This window comes from Papilio machaon, chromosome 29 (assembly GCF_912999745.1).
Source record: "Papilio machaon chromosome 29, ilPapMach1.1, whole genome shotgun sequence".
Taxonomy (NCBI): Eukaryota; Metazoa; Arthropoda; class Insecta; order Lepidoptera; family Papilionidae; genus Papilio; species Papilio machaon.
Window position 1 is genome coordinate 1,283,410 of NC_060014.1, and position 18,581 is coordinate 1,301,990.

General features: G+C 33.7%; 1 protein-coding gene across 5 annotated transcripts in view; it reads left to right on the forward strand.

Moving 5' to 3' along the window:
* The first annotated feature begins 1,037 nt into the window (after positions 1–1,037).
* Positions 1,038–18,581, forward strand: part of LOC106716961 (segmentation protein cap'n'collar-like) — an 88,915-nt gene continuing 71,371 nt past the window's right edge. For 3 of the 5 annotated variants that reach the window (XM_045685415.1, XM_045685417.1, XM_045685418.1), the window contains exons 1-2: positions 3,142–3,357; positions 16,396–17,715. In XM_045685415.1, coding sequence (XP_045541371.1) covers positions 16,630–17,715 — 1,086 coding nt within the window. In that variant the 5' untranslated portion in view covers positions 3,142–3,357; positions 16,396–16,629. Of the gene's footprint in view, positions 1,180–3,141; positions 3,358–15,426; positions 15,584–16,395; positions 17,716–18,581 lie in introns of those variants that run through there. The other 2 variants (XM_045685416.1, XM_045685419.1) reach the window with 2 other exon arrangements.

Below are 18,581 nucleotides of genomic sequence, written 5' to 3' on the forward strand. Positions count from 1 at the left end.
TTTATATCATAAGGTGGCAAACGAGCAAACGGCCACCTGGATTCGCCGCAATAGCAAGGCGACCGTTGCCCATAGACATCCGCAAATGCAGATGCGTTGCCTACCTTTAATCAACGGAGAAGGGGACGTACAGAAAGAGGATATTTCTCCTCCCTGTGAGTCCCCTCTTCCGCCAAATCCACTTCTCCTTCCTATCCTTTTCTTATTAGGAAAGGATGGGAAGGGGAAGTGGATTTGGCGGAAAAAGAGGATTAAAATTAGGCCTCCGGTACCACACTCATCAGACTGTACGCGGAATTGCTTCCACTTGACGCCTGTCTTCTGTGTGGTCGTGGTATTGCACCGGTCGACCCGTCCAATTCGTGCACGCAACAAATATTGTTGTTGCGGGATCTACCACTGTTAAATCATCCTCATTACATTTTCAGAAGATTATGAATAATTTACAATTCACTTATTCCTTGTACGTAAAGCAAGAAATACGAAAAACTTGCCAGCATCGGTTTTTCCGTCCAAGTAGTAGTAGTCCGTGGGTGCTTTCAAGAGTACGTTTACATAACTAGCGTGTACAGTATGAGCATTCCTATAAAATCATGGATCAGAATCAAGCATTAATATAAAGAAAGCGATCTTTTTAATCCTACATCGTTAGGACGCCGGTAAAATGTACATATGTAATTCGAAAATCAAAAACACATTGGTACATCGCGGGTATCACTGCTATCAAATGGATAGGCGATTGCTTGAAAATTACAGCTTCCTGTTGAGGTTACGTGACAGTTAATTCGATTCCACTGCTATAAACCGCTACAATTAGTGCCAAAATGGTGAAAATCAAATAGGTATACAATACTACAATTTATACCCAGTCTGTTTTTAGAGGTCGGTGATGGGGATCGAATCTTGTCGTGTTGATTTTGTCAGTCCGTTCAATAGCGCTATCGACGCTCACTTTAATGATATACTTGTCAGAGTTACGTCATTACCATTTATAAGACCGATTTAAGATAACTATTGCTCTGCTCTTTCAGGTATCATTTTATAGAAGTTGAATTGAATCTATATTCTTGAAGACAGAAGAAAAGAGTAGAAATGATGTTGGAAGACGTGATGCCCACGATGCGCAGTCTGAGCCCGGATCCTGAAGATGTTGCTGCGGTCAACAAGAAGTACATCCAGGTAAGATTGTTACTATGAGACCACGATAACACGATACCCTCGTACCTGATCGTACTCGTATCTGATCTCACTATCTTAATTTTTAAGTCACTTTAGGTAATAAGCCCAAATAAATAAGGATTAAAAGAAAACGCCAGTTGTAATCACAAAATTTGCTATTTAAAACATTGTTAGTTGATTTAAAAATTAACGATATTCTCAACTTTACGGTGACACGTATAATTATTGATGTATATATTGTCGGTTAAGCAAAAGCACGTGTTAAACAACGCAGGTAGCCGTTTTAAAATCAAATAGAGGCAAAGTGCAAATATTGCGAACGGACTTCGAACCCGGATCAATTGAACATTTATTTATACTATAAATATTCGAGATTGTTCTATTCAAAATTGTTCAAGCATCGTTTCTATTTAAATCCGAAACAAAGTAAACAGTGGAACGTCAAATATCAAACATGGCGGCCTTTATAATTTAAATGTTTTTCTTTTTAAATTGTCAGATAAAATGAAATGATATTGAAAATTAAAGGTAGCTAATGTTACATATGCGATTTTTTTGGAATATACGAGTCTTAGACCAAAGCGCACATTGTCTGGTAAATGTTTTGAACTGGAGTCAGTTATAAATCAGTAAGGTAAATGACGACATATTGACGGGTCAAACTAGTCTTCTTCCTCTACTCGCCCTATTCTAATAAGAAAAAATGAGAAGGGAAAGGGATGAATAGAAAGGGGAAAATATCCTTTTTCTGTACATCATATACTGTTCTTAGAGGCAACGCACTTGCAACCCTCTACAAATGACCTTCCCATCCTTTCCTTATAAGGAAAGGGTGGGAAGAGACAGTGGATTATAATCAGGCCTCCGACACACTCATCAGACGAAACGCGGAATTGCCTCCACTTCACGCCTGTCTTCTATGTAATCGTGGTATTTCACCGGTCGACCTGGCCGATGGTCCCAACAAATTGATGACTCCTACAAATAAGGGCTAATGTGCAAATTGACAATTTTTCAGGAGAGGCACTCAATGTTTCAACCATATAGGAAAATGGGACACATAGGTCATTTTACTTCAGCAAAATATAACATTTAGATTTATAAATGTGTATTTCGTTTAATGCATGTTGTCAACTAATATAAAAGGTAGCATTAACGCAAAAAAGTAAAAAATCATCATTTTGTTACTTTGGTCCTTATACACAGGACCCATCGAAATATTGTTGCGGGATCTACAACTGTTTGTTGAGCAAAAGTCTCCGAAAAACGTTTTTCTCCCCACCTTTGGACTGTCCAATTCTGATAAAAATCTCTATTAGAATTATCTTGCTAAATCTATACGGAAGTATAAATAAACGACTGACATAGTAAAGCTACAATTTAGCATAACCTTGGTGAATAGTAAACACTCATCAAATATGTTGTATTCATGGAATGAAAAATATTGCGCAATTGACTATTCGCGAATACAACGACATCTATTATGTTTTAACGAATCAAAAACTGTAGTAGTGTCGCTATCCTCCACTAGATGGCGCGTTTATTAAACGGTTCATAATGTTTCTTCTTTACTTTTGTGTAACATATTTTAATCTAAGCTACTTCTGATAATAAAATTTGTATAAAGTAAATATACATTTTAAATACTAAAACAATATCTTTAACTTGCAAACACCTGACTTTTAGCGTAACGTCACACGGTTGTTGACCTTTTTTATTTGGTTGGTTAGTTTTAATTGTATATATCCATCTCGTTTCTTTGTATAGCGTTATCTCGCTCTATGTGTCATCCATGCATGACGTGTTCGTGAAACTTCAACTTCGATCCGAAGTCAGTCACAAAACGATATTCATCCGTTTACAACCTTTATTGTGTTTGTATAATAAATATAGTAAAAATATAGCAAAATAAAGTGCCTTAGTGTTAAATATAAAATTAGATTATAATTTATCTAATTATAACTTATAGTATAGTAATATAACATTTTGGTGTACTGTGATTTGTTTAAAAAAAGTGAACGAATTTAAGTGAAATACAGTTTTTCCAGTGCTTTTACATATTTTCGCAGTTATTCCGTTATTGGTTAACGGAGTGGAACATCTATCTTGAATATAACAGCGGTCACGTTATAAAAAATTATCAAAACAAAGTTTTTATGCATACAAGTTGTTACTAAGGTAATATTTTACCTTCATTTAATATTTTTTACAATAAAGTTGCGTAAATTGCTGTAAGGTTATTTTTTACCGCGCGTAAATTAACTACCATTGTTAAAAATGTTCTTTTTACCTTATCAATTCTTATCAGAATCTTGTTTACAGTTCCTATTAGGTATGTAGGTTTCGTTAGTCGATATTTTTTTACTTGCACTATTCTTTGTTTCAATTCTGCTTTAAATGTCAAATACGACATTTTTTGTAAATAAGAAGTAAAAGGTAAACAACACGTAGAGCCAAAAATAAATTTCCTTTGTTTACTTTGAATCTGAAAACTCTTTCATTATTTATTTAATTTAAATTACAATGTTGATCACATTCAGTCGTTAAAACATCACTAAGGAAGCCTTTTAGTTTAAATTTGGTACGAGAAATTACACTAAGTGACTGAATGCAGTTTTGAGTCATAATGTTTTTAGTTGCAAGGTCTTTGGCAACTGATCAAGCCTTTCTTTAACATGCTTACATATGCAAATTAAAAAACATACTTTTACACTAGTAGCTAGTATATATGGATAGATATATTGACTTTGAAGGGCTAGATTTTTTATTTTCTAATCAAAATATGATCAGATGTTTTTGCATTGTCTGTTGTTTAGGAAATATATTTAATGTCTTCTTCTTTGTCTTGCACTTAGAAATAAAAAAATACTTGCTTTATCTTTATTGAATGGAGTGAAATTTAGGTCTATTCTGTTTTATAACCTTAACCAATTTTTTTGGTTAAGCTATCATTTTGATTTTCTTTGGAGTGAGATAGGAACAGTTTTTTTTTTATTATTAAACTAGCTTTTACCCGAGACTCCGTCCGCGCGGAATAAAAAATAGAAAACGGGTAAAAATTATCCTATGTCCCTTTCCTGGTTCTAAGCTACCTGCCCACCAATTTTCAGTCAAATCGATTCAGCCGTTCTTGAGTTATGAATAGTGTAACTAACACAACTTTCTTTTATATATATAGATATAAGATTAACAATTTTCTTGTAGTGTCTATACTGTATTATATATACTGTAATAAATCTATTAAGTCATATAAATGTTTGAATTAAAGACCTTTCATCATGACATAGAATTTTTAAAAATCATAGATAATGTAAATGTTTTTTCTAATTATAATTATGAATAGACAATTATTATACTTTTTATATCATATTTTACGTAATGAGTAGATAATGTTGTATATTTTGATAGTCTTATATACATTACAAATGTATTGTGGAATAGGAGAGAGGGGTGACCTGTGATCTAAATGACTGAACTAAATTTGACAAGGTTTCATTCGCTTGGTATTCTTCAATGATTGAATGATTATTTTTAATTTTTGACTTTATTAAGTTGAAATCCGCAGTAAGTCTAATAATTCACTTTTCTTCCGCTGAACCCTCTTAACTAGTAACTTACAGACTTTGTAAATACAAATTGCCCAAAAATAATATAAATTTACTAGCTGTCGTCCGCGACTCCGTCTGCGTGCAGTTAAAAAAACTTAATAGGGGGTATGAAAAATAGATGTTGTCCAATTCTCAGACCTACTCAATATGCTCACAAAATTTCATGAGAATCGGTCAAGCCGTTTCGGAGGAATACAGGATCGAACATTGTGACACGAGAAATTTATTTATAAGATTGAAAGTACAGTTTAACTGCGGTAGACGCCAGCAACAACATCTGTTGCACGAATTGACCCGCTCGACCGGTGCAATGCCACAACCACACAGGCGTGATGTGGAAGCAATTCTGCATTTCGTCTGATGAGTGTGGTGCCGGAGGATAAATTTTAGGCTCTTTTCCTATCCCTCCCCCTTTTCTTATAAGGAAAGGATGTGAAAGGGGAAGTGGATTTGGCAGAGGAGGGGATGCATTGGAATACATCCTTTTTCTGTGTCCTTTCTCCATCAGCATTTGCAATTGCATTGCTTTGGGCAGTGGTCGCTTCACTATTTCGGCTTATTCAGGTGGCCGCTTCCTCGTTTGCCACCTTATAACATATAAAAGTACATTAGAATCAAGGACTTTAATAATAACTAGAACAAGGAAGTTTCACTATCTGATATAAAACCAGAAATCTGTTCTAATGACTATTATAATCTTATTTAATTGATTGATATGGTTAGTTAACTTATTTTTAAATTTAATATTGTCCGATAAGCATTGGTGGCTCAAAGGTTAAGTAATTGACTTGCAATCTGTAGGCGATCTGCAATTTTAGTCCTCTTTTCCTTCCCACCCTTTTCCTATTAGGAAAGGATGGGAAGGGGAAGTGGATTTGGTGGAAGAGGGGATGCAATGGAAGGGGAAATATTCTCATTCTGTGTGTCCCCTTCTCCGTTGATTAATTCAGGTGGCCGATTGCTTGTTTGCCACCTTTTAATATAAAAAAAATAATAATATGTGATAAGCATGTCACCTATCTAAATTTATTTTCATTTATCTTTTCTCCATACTATGTTTTTACACAATTTAGACATTTGCACCAAATAAAACATAATCTTATGTTTTTACTAATCTTAATATAAAAAAAAAAAAACAATAAAAGAATGTAGTATTATGAAACGAAACATTGTTATAATTTTTCTAAACAAGTTGTTGACATAAAAAATGTTAGTAATTTCAAGGCTGACCCTTGACCTAAAATTATAGTTTTCCTTAGCATTAAAGTATTAAATATTAATACCTTTATGTAAGAAACCTATCAATTACGTAGACATAAAATAAAATTCTAATGCAAATGTGAATGTATGGATGGATGTAGGGTTATCAGGTCGCCAAACCTACTAGCCGGACAGACCAGTCAGTTTGGCCGGACATTTGGGTAGAAAGGTTGGACACCCTGTATTATTTAGGATTTTGTCTCAGTATTAATACGAGTAGGTACACTCTCGTTTGGGAAATGTAAAAAGCCTAACAAAAGCTGGAAAACCGTTTATTTTAACTGGACACGCAATCAAAAAGCATACCTATGTCCGGCTTTCTCCGGACGCCTGGCAACGCTAGATGGATGTTTATTAGAATGTATGTGCAGGATGTCTCAATGGATCTCGATGAAATTTGTCACATATGTAGAATAGTCTGGAAGAATACATAGGTTATTTACTAAGTTTTTTTTTAATAACTCGCGGACTAAGTCGCAAGTGACAGCTAGTCGTTGCATTAAAAATAGTCTAATATCATTATAATCAATTTATTAAAAAAAAACCTGGGAAGGATTGGAAGTGATGGAAGACTTAGTAGGGGAATGTAAAGGAAGTAAAAAATCCTTTTTAGCATATCTTTTCTATCCCCTAAAGTTAGGGAATGCATCTAAATCACTGTAATTTTAGTCAAATCTGTTGACACTAAAAAGTTGCTACAAGTAAATATGTTGGATTATCTTACATTTTATTATTGCTTAATAAATTACATTATAATTAAATTACTTATCTTATATATATAAAAGAAAGTCGTGTTAGTTACACTATTTATAACTCAAGAACGGTCGAACTGATTTAGCTGAAAATTGATGGGCAGGTAGCTTAGAACCAGGAAACGGACATAGGATATTTTTTACCCCGTTTTTTATTTTTTATTCCGCGCGGACAGAGTCGCGGGTAAAAGCTAGTTATGAATAAATGAAAAATATGCAACATCAAAACACGACGTAAATATCATTTTTGACAGATTCGTTTCGCGCCAAAAGTATTACTTTTTTTTTCGGTAACAAATCAGTAATAGCATGACCTTGCGGAGACGTACGGGCGTTAGGTCGATGATCTAACATTGTAACAACTAAAAATATTATCTACGTTATCGTTTGCTTAAAATTTAAGAATTGTTACGCTAATTTATTTTTATTTATTTATTAAAATATCACATATAGTTCAACAAACTTTCTGGCATAATGTGTTTTATCTTACTAATATTATAAATGCGAAAGTTTAGATGGATGGATGTTAATTATAAGGTATCTCCGTAACGTCGCAACGGATCTTGGTATTTGACATAGATGTAGAACATAGTATGGAAAAAAACATAGGCTAATTATTGAGTTTTTTTTTAATTTCGCTAGAACGGAGTCGCGGGTGACAGGTAGTTTTTTTATATTTTTAGGGCACAAACTTTGTCATAACATTTTTATTTTATCCAATTATTAATCAATTTCATAATTTCATATCTATTTTTCGATTAAAATACAACGTAGGGCGAAGGTTAGTACGTAAGTACCTATGCCAGTGTTTCATACGATGAGTGTGTTTGCCGGAGGCCAAATTCCAGTTATCTTCCCCTTCCGATGCTTTTCTTATTAGGAAAAGATAGGGAAAGGATAGATTTTGCGGTGGAGGGGACGAATAGGGACAGGAAATATAATATTTATATTCATTCATGTCTCTATTTTAAGTAGGCATCGCATCTGCACTGCTACGATTTTATTTTTTGCAGAAATCTATTGGCTTAGGTCACTTCGTATTTTAGCAAAACCAGGTGGCTGATTACTCGTTAGCCACATTCTGCTATAAAAAAAATTACGACTTGTCAAAAATATTATGTATTTACTTTATTCGTTTAGACGTTCTTGTAAGATTGTCCGAACTTTGTAATGGCGGAAAGGTCAACGAACTTGTCTTAAATATTTGCATTGCTAACAAAGTTTTGCGCATTAGTTTTGCCTCGTTATGAATTTTTTTTAATCTATTACAGTCGTATATATTAATAATATATTTTAATAAGATTTACATTTAATTATTACATGGATGGATGTTTGTTTGAAGGTATCTCAAGAACGGCTTAACGGATCTCGATGAAATTTGGCATAGATGTAGATCACAGTCTGGAAAAAAACATAGTCAACTTATTATATTTTTTTAAATGCGCGGACGGAGTCGCGGACAACAACTAGTGTATTACAAAGACTTTTTGTTTGAATTTTATTAAAGGTCAAATGTATTGATTAGAAAGACATAGCAATAATTTGTAACTTTTCCTAGGTTTTAATCAATAAATGCTATCTTCACGTAATTAATCTTGATTACAGTATATCCTGATTTTGTATACAATTCAAATATAAATTACAGAGTATGACTGATTTATTTCATTTGCGAACATGGCTGAGTCATGCTGATTTATATATTTTTTTAATTCAATGATATTATTTGGCATCAATATTACGTGACAATTACTGGCCAGTTGTAATATTTACATATAATGATGTCGACTTATTTTTTTATTATCATGCAGGTTTTAAAAATTTATAAAACGCGACTGTTACAAATTGTCATAATTTTTTTCAATACGCTATTTTCTTTATGTTTTTATCCAATAAAATTGACGTAATTGCCATCATGTATATAATCTTAGTCAGCATGCAAATGAGAAATGAATCATTTAAATTATAAACAATAAACGGCCGCTGACCCACTCCGAAATGTTACGTCGCCATATTGGGTTTTGACAGATCAACAAGTTCGGATAATCGTATAAGCATTTTTAATGATCGAACGAAGTGTATTTAAATGTTATTGTGAATAATATAATATCCCTTTTTAAAGGTAAACACATTTTTTTTTTCATAATAAAGATTATAGAGTTTTTTTCCGATTGACTTAGAGCGAATGTAAGTTTTTATGTATGGAGATTTGTCAGTTTTATTGTGGCCTTAAAAACTAAATCGATTTTAACGAGTGAACTAGGTGTTATTTGATTCGTTATTCTATTGAGTGTCATAATCGTATTGGAACGAAGTTCCTTATCGCGCGTTGTGAAAGGGGGCTAGACGGAAAAAATTCTTACGAAAAGTTGTCATGACACTTTTTGCTATAGTATGTTACCGACGAATGAGCGCTACTTCACCATGGCAACGACGTGACAATATATAACGAAAATTCATAGAAATAAAATGTACTTCTTGTGAAGACTTCAGTTTTTTATTCATAGAATAAACATTGGTTCCTTCACTAATTAATTGAAAGGAACTTCGTTCCATCCGGGTATCCCTTGACACCTCCCAAGTTTTTTTTTTAAATTAACAATGTTACGATATAAAGCGTTTTCAAACGTAGCTACTCTTTGACTGATGTTCTTACTCACTATCAAAGATTAACAATTATTTTTTTATTGGTAAAAAGTTCGTTGTACTTTCAGTCACCTTAAAACCCACACAATATCAACAAACTTGTAGGTGGTAACCTGACGGAAATGTTAGGTTGCAATTGTGACTTTCAAATAAATCATACGTTCCTTTGTGAAGTACTGGCTGTTGCACGCGACTCTATCCGCACAATAAAAAAAATAGTAACCTATGTTCATAATCTATGCCAAATTTTGCAAGCTCCGTGCTGCCATTTCACTCTTATTACTACTATTTTTTCACAAGGGTTGTAAAGCAGAGCAGTAGATAGTTCAGTAGGCTAATGTTTACATTTACTATCAAAACAAAATTGTTTTTTCTCGTATTAAGTAATAACAGTACTGTGGACCTACCACGAATACTAGTGACAATCGCCTTCCTATCATAATCGTCAATTCTGTGAAAATCGCTAAGATAGGGGCGCTGTTCGTGCAATGTCCATTGTAATCTTCTGTCCTCGTGTGAATATTAGAAAAGGAAATACTTCTATTACAAGGTCTTCGTTCTAAAGACGTATAATTAGATAGTGCAGTGCATCTGGTGTTTGTGCTCTAAATAACTAATTTTTAGGGTTGTCACAGAGCACAGAATTTCGGTGGCAGTTGTGAATTTTTAATTTACATATGTTCATTTATCCTACGTTCTTACAATGAACCTGCAACCAATGCACACCGGGCCAATGTGGTTGATTAAGTCACTCCTAACTTAGGGTAACATTCGAGCTCTTCAGTGTGTGATGATGAAGGGTTTTCATAAGTATTACGGAAAATTCTGGGGACGAAAGTGAGTAGTAGTGTTGATCGAGGCCGTTCCATACTTATTCCGTCCAAATGTATAACATACTCAAAAAGGGCGGTTTTAGCAGATGATTGTGCCAAAAGGATGTCCGTGGTCTATACTTGTATATCTGGATTACGAGCGTTAGCTATCTTGTGTCGTATTACGCTTAAATTTGAATCGAATATGGCAACTTTTTGATATTTCAAATTATGTACTGCTTCAATGTCACGTGTTTTTGGAATGAACGTGATTCAAACGACCTTTGAACAATTTATTGGTAACTTTTTCATTATTATGCTTAGACATTTCTCTCCAGGAAAAATAACTTAAAAAAAGTATTATTGATATTTTTTAAAGGATTAATTATTTGTATTTGATATAAATATTAAATTTTACAGTAAAATCTGACTAATATTATAAACTAGCTTTTACCCGCGACTCCGTCCGCGCGGAATAAAAAAAGGACACAAAATAAAACGTTCCTATGTCCGTCTCCTAATTCTAAGCTACCTCCCCATCAATTTTCAGCTAAATCAGTTCGACCTATCTTGAGTTATAAATAGTGTAACTAACATGACTTTCTTTTATATATATATAGATACGAAAATTTAGATAGATCGATGTCTCGCTGAAATTTGGCATAGATGTAGAACATAATCTGGAAGAACACATAGACTACTAAGTTTTTTTTTTAATTCCACGCGGACGGAATCACGGGCTATAGTTAGTAGGTTGTAAATCTATGGTATGCATCATTATCTGTAACATTTTTTTAGTTAATTCAAATCTTAATCAATATACTATATATGTGAAAGTATGGCGTTGTTCCAATTTTATTAATAAAATTTATACAAAGAGGTTATAAAACAAAGATGCGAAATAGAGCATTTACCTTGTTGAACGACCTCGGTGTACTTTCAAAGGACAAATTCATAAATTTGTTCAGATATCCCGTTTAAATTTAAATATAGTTGCATCAAAATGTAGGGCGTTGTGCGCTTTTTATAAGACGTTAAAATTGGCCGGCCATATTTATTTAGTTGTCAAAATTTCCCCGCGCAAATTAGGTTAGGGGCGCGTTCCTTTTTACGTTTGAAAATTTATTTATTAGTGTTTTTAAATATAATTTTTAAGGGTAATTCAGTCAACAGAATTTTAAGTGTGGGTTTGAACGAAAATTAATTATTCTAAGGGTTTGAAACATTGACCAGTCTTTCTTCTGTCATGCCTTGTTGAGGTATTGTACTAACAACGGTACTCAGAGACAATAGTAACTAAGGATATCTGTTAGCTACTATGAGTATGGAAGGTAGAATAGTTAGAAGTATCTTAAAATACTTACAATTTACAGTATCACGTTGGAATAAACCTTGAATTCAGCCTTTGCTACACCGATAAGGACGACCACATGTTGTATCTAGGCATCACCCCTCTCTTTCCCGTATAATATAACCTAGGTATGCTAGAGTGAGATAATAAATACGACCTGGTTGTTGAAGGTAAATGGCCCTTTTTTGGGAAACATTTCCAGTTAGGTGAGAACCATGACATCATTGGTACGGGATCTAATTGAAATCTAATCTAATTGACCAATGAGTCATGATCATAGTTGTTTTGTTGATATTATTAATAACAAAAGGTACGATTTTTTCCGTAATACATGCTTTTTGTTATTAAAAAACATCGCATTTCCATGAAACACAATGACAAAAGACAACGAGTTTTTTTTTTAATTCAATAGTTCAAGGTTACGACCAGTGCTAAAATCCCTCTCATTATGTTGCCAATGCCCTGTCGCCCGCGATTACGTCCGCGCGGAATTAAAAAAATATAATTAGTGGCTTATGTGTTCTTCCAGACTATGTTCTATTTCGAGATCCATCTATCTATCTAAACATTCGCATTAATAATATTAGTAAATTTTTTATTTCTCCCTAAATTTGGGGAATAATGATTTGAATCTGAATTGTTACATAAAAAAACAAAAAAAAATATAAGTTTGTGAAAAAACTCAGAAGAATTTTACTTAGTACTTAGAAAACGAACAAGTGGCCACTTAGATATGCCAGAGTAGCGAAGTAACAGTGAGCCATAGACATCCAGCATTTGCAGATTACCTAGTAATCGATAGAGGGGACGTACAAAAAGAAGATATATCCCCTTACAAGAAAAGGGTGGGAAGGGAAAGAGGTACAAAATTAGGTCTCCGGTACACTCATCGGACTGTACGTGGATTTACTTCCACTTGAGGCCTGTCTTCTGTGTGTGCAACAGATGTTGTTTCTGGCTCTACCACTTTTACATAAGCCGTGAATGATAACCATATAATAATTATTTATGTACTAAGTGACTTAGTTTGACTTCATTATTGAAATGTGTCCTACTTTCTCTACAGTCAAGTTCCATTGTCACTTGTATATTGTTGTCTCTGTCTGGTCAAAGTGAATGAAAGGGATGGTTATATATTTTAAAACATATTGCAGTTGTAGGAAACAATTGCTTGAAGTAATTAAACGCTTTCACGATTATTGCTCACTTTCTATTTGTTGAGTTGACGATGTTTCTAATTTTATTATTAACACTAAAGGTCGTTTGCGTTTTTGTGTGTGCAGAATTTAAGAACAAAGTAGCCTATAATACTCCCGGACACATAAGCTACCTTCCAATAAAAGTCCCGTCAAAATCGGTTCACCCGTTTCGAAGATTATCTGGAACAAACGCGTACTTGCTGATTTGACGGACAGACAAAATCTTTTCTATCAACGCAAATACGTCATGTGTACGAGATGTTTTTTTCCGATATCACAAACACTGAATTTTATTAACTGTGGGCCTCTTTTTTCGGAGGGGAAATCTTCAAGAGATACCCTGCCTTCTGAGGGAAAGGCAGGGTTTTGTGAGATATGACTCACTAAAACCCTCTCGGTGGCCATCCTCAATTGCAACTGGTAAGAGCCCCGGGATCTCCAAAGGAACGCACCGGGACTCTCTGCACAGGGCTTCTGCACGACCTAGGGTAAAGCGCCTTCTCTCGTGCTCTCATTTGATTACGGTGACTCAGGACCACTCCTTGTTACTGTCTTCCCAAGACCATTTAGTAAGGCAATCAGGGCCCCCACCCGATCAGGGCCACCACCCATTAACTGTGGGCCTGGCATGAATATTTGCGACAATCGCCTTCGTATTGTCATCATAAATTATGTCAAAATTAGTATGAGATTTTTGGTGCATTTTACGATTTTATATTTTTTTTTGTCGATGACGATATGTTGGCGATTTGTCACAAATATACGTACTAGGCCCACTGTAAAGATACTATGGCATTCTTTTTTTATATGCATTAAAAATATAAAAAAACTTGAGAGGTGTCAAGGGACACCCGGATGGAACGAAGTTCCTTTCAATTAATTAGTGAAGGAACCAATGTTTATTCTATGAATAAAAAACTTAAGTCTTCACAAGAAGTACATTTTATTTCTATGAATGTTCGTTATATATTGTCACGTCGTTGCCATGGTGAAGTAGCGCTCATTCGTCGTTAACATACTTACTATAGCAAAAAGTGTCGTGACAACTTTTCGTAAGAATTTTTTCCGTCTAGCCCCCTTTCACAACGCGCGATAAGGAACTTCGTTCCAATACGTCTCTTGTCTATTTTATTTGGCAATATTTGTATGATTTTTTAGCAATATTTAATTCGGGTTCAAAATCTTAATTCTGGTTGTATGATTCAAAATTAACCGTTACTTAGTAAGGTGATCGAAGAAGCAAGATTTTCGCTTTTTCTAGGTCTCCTATACTTGTGGATAACATCTTAGTATAATGTTTTTAAGGTTGGCAACGCATCTGTTGTTTCTTTGGATGTCCATGGGTGTCGGAGATCTGTCCTAATTATCTCATAGCTTGTTTGTCCCCTTATTCTTAATACTAAATTAAATTTGTACTAATAAATGTTTATCTTTTATTATTTAATATAATTACACGTGTTGAAATTAGTACCAGTTATTATTCAGTTTCATTGACACACTTCCCTCTATTTTATCAGTACACAGTGCAATTTTTAAACGTACTTTTAAACGTATTTTTAAACATCCTTAGTACTTTTTTTTTTCATTCTAGAAGTTAACATACGAGCAAGTGGTTACCCGATCTCTCTAATTAAAATACTAATTTTTAATTTCTACCTACTCCTATGAAATGCGGTCGTGAATGTTAGACAGAAAGGGAAATAAACAAACACGTCCTGGCCTTACGCCACGGGCAAACGGCCCCTATGTCATCTCAATGACGAAATTAAAAACAAAAACACCCGGCCCCAGAGAAAGTTCAATGCAATTTGTATTTTTGGCGCGCTTTGTGTGTCGCCATGTTGAATTTTTATCGTGGATAATCTTTGATTTTATTAAGTGTTAGCTGTTTCGGATATTTATTTATTTTATTAGTAATCTGTTAATCATTGTGTAATAAATTCGACAAATTTTACTTATGACATTTTTAGTGTATATTTAAGTTTTGTAATTTCTTATTTCGTATTAATATATGCTACTGTTTTTTTTTAAATATAGTATAATAAGATAGGCTGCATCCATACATCGTATTTTATTATAGCGTCATCTATTTTTAACATTTTTGGGGATGACTAGTTCAATTTATTCATATTAGTGGTAACGAGAATGTCCATATTTATTTATGGCAACCCTATTCCATTAGTGCACGCGTTTCGAACAATTGCGTCTTGCGATATGTTCTAAATGACGGATATCTCGACCTTTTCCCGCCATTCCTTTGTTTCGAGATACGCGCGGGAAAATTCTATTTATGCGCCATCTTGGATTTTCCGTTTCGCGCCATTTTTAGTAAATAAAAAGAAGGTAATATTTTTAAATAACTGTTATCACTGTTAGCAATCTATCTCTTTCATGTAACGTAAAATGTTCTTTGGTGACGGAATCGAACCTTCACTTTCGGTGCTCAAAAATAGACATAACTTTCTTTGTTTCAATTCAACATAATATAATGTTTGGCCATAAATTTGTTGCATCGGTCAGTCGCCTTGTTATAGCGATTTGTAACAAGGTTGCGGTGAATTTTAAACCCCCCACTTGTTACCTCTATCCCCCCTTATCCCGATGCCAGTGTGACTCCAGACGTCACAGAGATAGAACGCTTCGCGATACGCGGGAGCGTTCCCGCGTAAACAAAGACATTGTTCGAAAGTAGTGCTACGAAATTGTGCATCTTATTTTAAAAGACGGAATAGATTTTTGAATTTAAATTTGAAACTCCTTTTTTGGTGTTTAAATACTGGTAGCGAAGTTTTTTTAAGAAAAAAAAAATTTCACTTGTTTTGATCAACTAGCAAAGACAAAACTAAAGTTTTCTATGTTAAATATTTTAAATATTAAGAACAAATAATTTTTTCTTTTCATTTTATGGAAATATATATATATTTTTTGAGCTAATGTTGAAAAGAGTTTGTTCTATTATTTTCTAGTCCAAATTTCTTTGATAGTCTGTTGTTAATTTGTTATTAACTGTCCCCATGAAGTTGTTTTCCCAGAATTATGTTTGCGATATGCGAGTGTTTATTTCTTTTAATCTTTTTGGTTGTTGTCAATAGTGACTAAATATTTCATCGCCTCTAATAATCACTTAGGTCGATCCTTAGTGCATATTTATCTTTGATTTAGTCTTGTTAATACATATTGCTTGTATTTAATACATCTAAATGTATTAAGTAAACGGATTAAAAGTTCAAATTTTATATGCATCGTAATTAACATATTGTTCCAAAGTTCAATTTGAATCTATTGTAGTTTAAAATGTTAATTTTATTTGTTGATTTTTTTTCTATTGAATTTGTATTAATTAGTTATGTTTAATGACGTCTGTGAAATGTTGTAAAAGTCATTTTATACGTTTAAATGCAAGGAACAAGGAACATTTAGGAAACATTTACATCGTAAACTGTATTAAATTATAACGCCATCTATTGTATGTTGATATCAACTACTAAATGTCAAAAAGCGCGGTAAAAATTGAAACCTACAGCAGATTATAAATTTAAAATATTTTTTTTAACGACCGCTGTTATATTCAATGTTTAATTCTTTATTTAGGCGACACCGAGAAGATTGCCGATTAAAATTTTGGCGTAAAACCAAAAACGAATTGAGTCAGTGAAAATGGTTTTAAGGAAGTGCATAATGTTGGGACAAAATGGCGTGAGCAAGTGAACAATAAAACAAAATGTCTCCTGACAAACGCAAAAGTGTCGGTGTAACAGAATCTAGGACTTTAATATAGTTATAATATAACATAATAAATTTGATCTCAAAATATACTGCTCAACAATGATTGCACTAAAGAAATTGTACGGCGATGAATTGCTGCGTCTAGCATTAGTTCTCAGTCTTCTAAAATCAAACCCAGATGAATACCTTTTAGATGAGAGCCAACAGATCCTAGCTGGATTAAATATATCCAATGGATCTGATTGGTCATTGGAACAAGAAGCTAGAACCCTGATAAGACCAAGGTTTGTACATCCAAAATCACTCGATAATGTACTTATGAATTATGAAAGACGATTGTTTGAAGAATTAAATTCGCTTGGACGTTACACCGGTAGTAATGCTCGTGTTCTTCATACATATTTATTAAATAACGTATCGACAGATACAGTTAAAGCTGTACTGTCAACGGCGACGGACAACAATGAAAACGATGTATCCTCTGATGATAATGTAGCACATGAAATCAAAGTTGAAAACGATGAAGAGGATACTAACGATTCAGAATTCAATCCAACTAATCAAGAAGAAACCAATCAAGCTAATCAACCAGATGTTGTTGTAACGTTGTCTCAAGATTTCTTTAATAATAGAACAGAAGATGTATTTGCGGAGATAGCTTCAAGGTCGTTCGATGTCAATGAATTCCTTGTACAACCAGACATGTTGATTAAGAAGGAACCAGATTTGGAGCCGGATTTATTAGATGTTAAAGTAAAGAAAGAAAATGATTCGGACCTTTACAGTGATAATGCTATTGACTTCGTACCATATTTTACTGAAAGATCTGAGAAATTTGAAATAGATGAACCTAATTCGGTGTACCATCAAAATCTAGCCGATCTTCAAGATTATAATGATATGTTTGATGATATGAAAGAATTAAAGAACGATCTAGATCTAGATATAAAACAACAGCAAGACAATTTGGAACAATATCTTCTGGAAAATACACCTTTGGATGCGGAAGTGTATGAATTGGCGCCAATGTTTGAAGAGGAATTGGTGTTGGACGTGAAGAGGGAAAGAGCAAGCACCAGTTTTACTTCAGCAAGTTCTAGTGGTGTGAGCGAGATGGATGTATCTATTGATGTAAAGTTGGAACCAGATGAAGGTCACCACAGCGGAGATGAATTGACTCAAGAGGTAAGAATCTTGTTATTTCTGCTTCTGTCTTGATAGTGGTAATATTTTTCGCGGGTTTCCATTTTGGTATATTTTAAATGTTGTCATTCAATTAGTATTCTTTCCCAGAGTGTCATAGAGTCAGGTGTGCAGACGGGTCATTTATTTTTTTAATTAACTACTTTTTATTATAAACCAGTATCTTGACTATTCTTTGCACATGTGAAAATTTATTTTTCAAAGAGCAACATAACTTTTTTAGACTATAAACTTTTTTTAAATATATGGTCTACTTTACTGATGGTTAATATTTTTTTAAATTTGAGGTTATTTTTTCATAAAGGTGAATATACACTAGAGCATTTTCTCAAGCATTTCTATGTAATGTAACGTTTTAACGAATGATATGATGCAGGTAAAAACATAGTTTCCAAAGCACGTCTGGTTCGTGTAAGGGTGATACACAACAACATATCATAGAGCGGCTCGTTGTTTTGTTACAAGTAAATGCTCTAGTCTAAACCCACCTTAATGTTGGTGATTCGAAATTCGAACAATTTTTTTTTAAAGAATGGATTTATGGATGAAACTAAATATTTGACCTAATAATTTTAAACCTTTATTCAATTCGTATTTACGTGAATTACGTTTGTCAGCAATCAGTTTGTAACGGAATTGTTGATTAATTTATTTAACTGTTACCGTATTGTTCGTTCATGTCAAATGTCAAAAGAACTTTGCAATTGTAATTCGGCGGGAATTGGAATTCTTTGTTTTTAAAATGGAATTTTTTAATGCGCGAAACTCACCGACCTCTATACAGGACAGGCTATAAATCGTAATATTTGTGCCTATTTGATTTGTGGCCATTTTGTCGTTGACTGTAG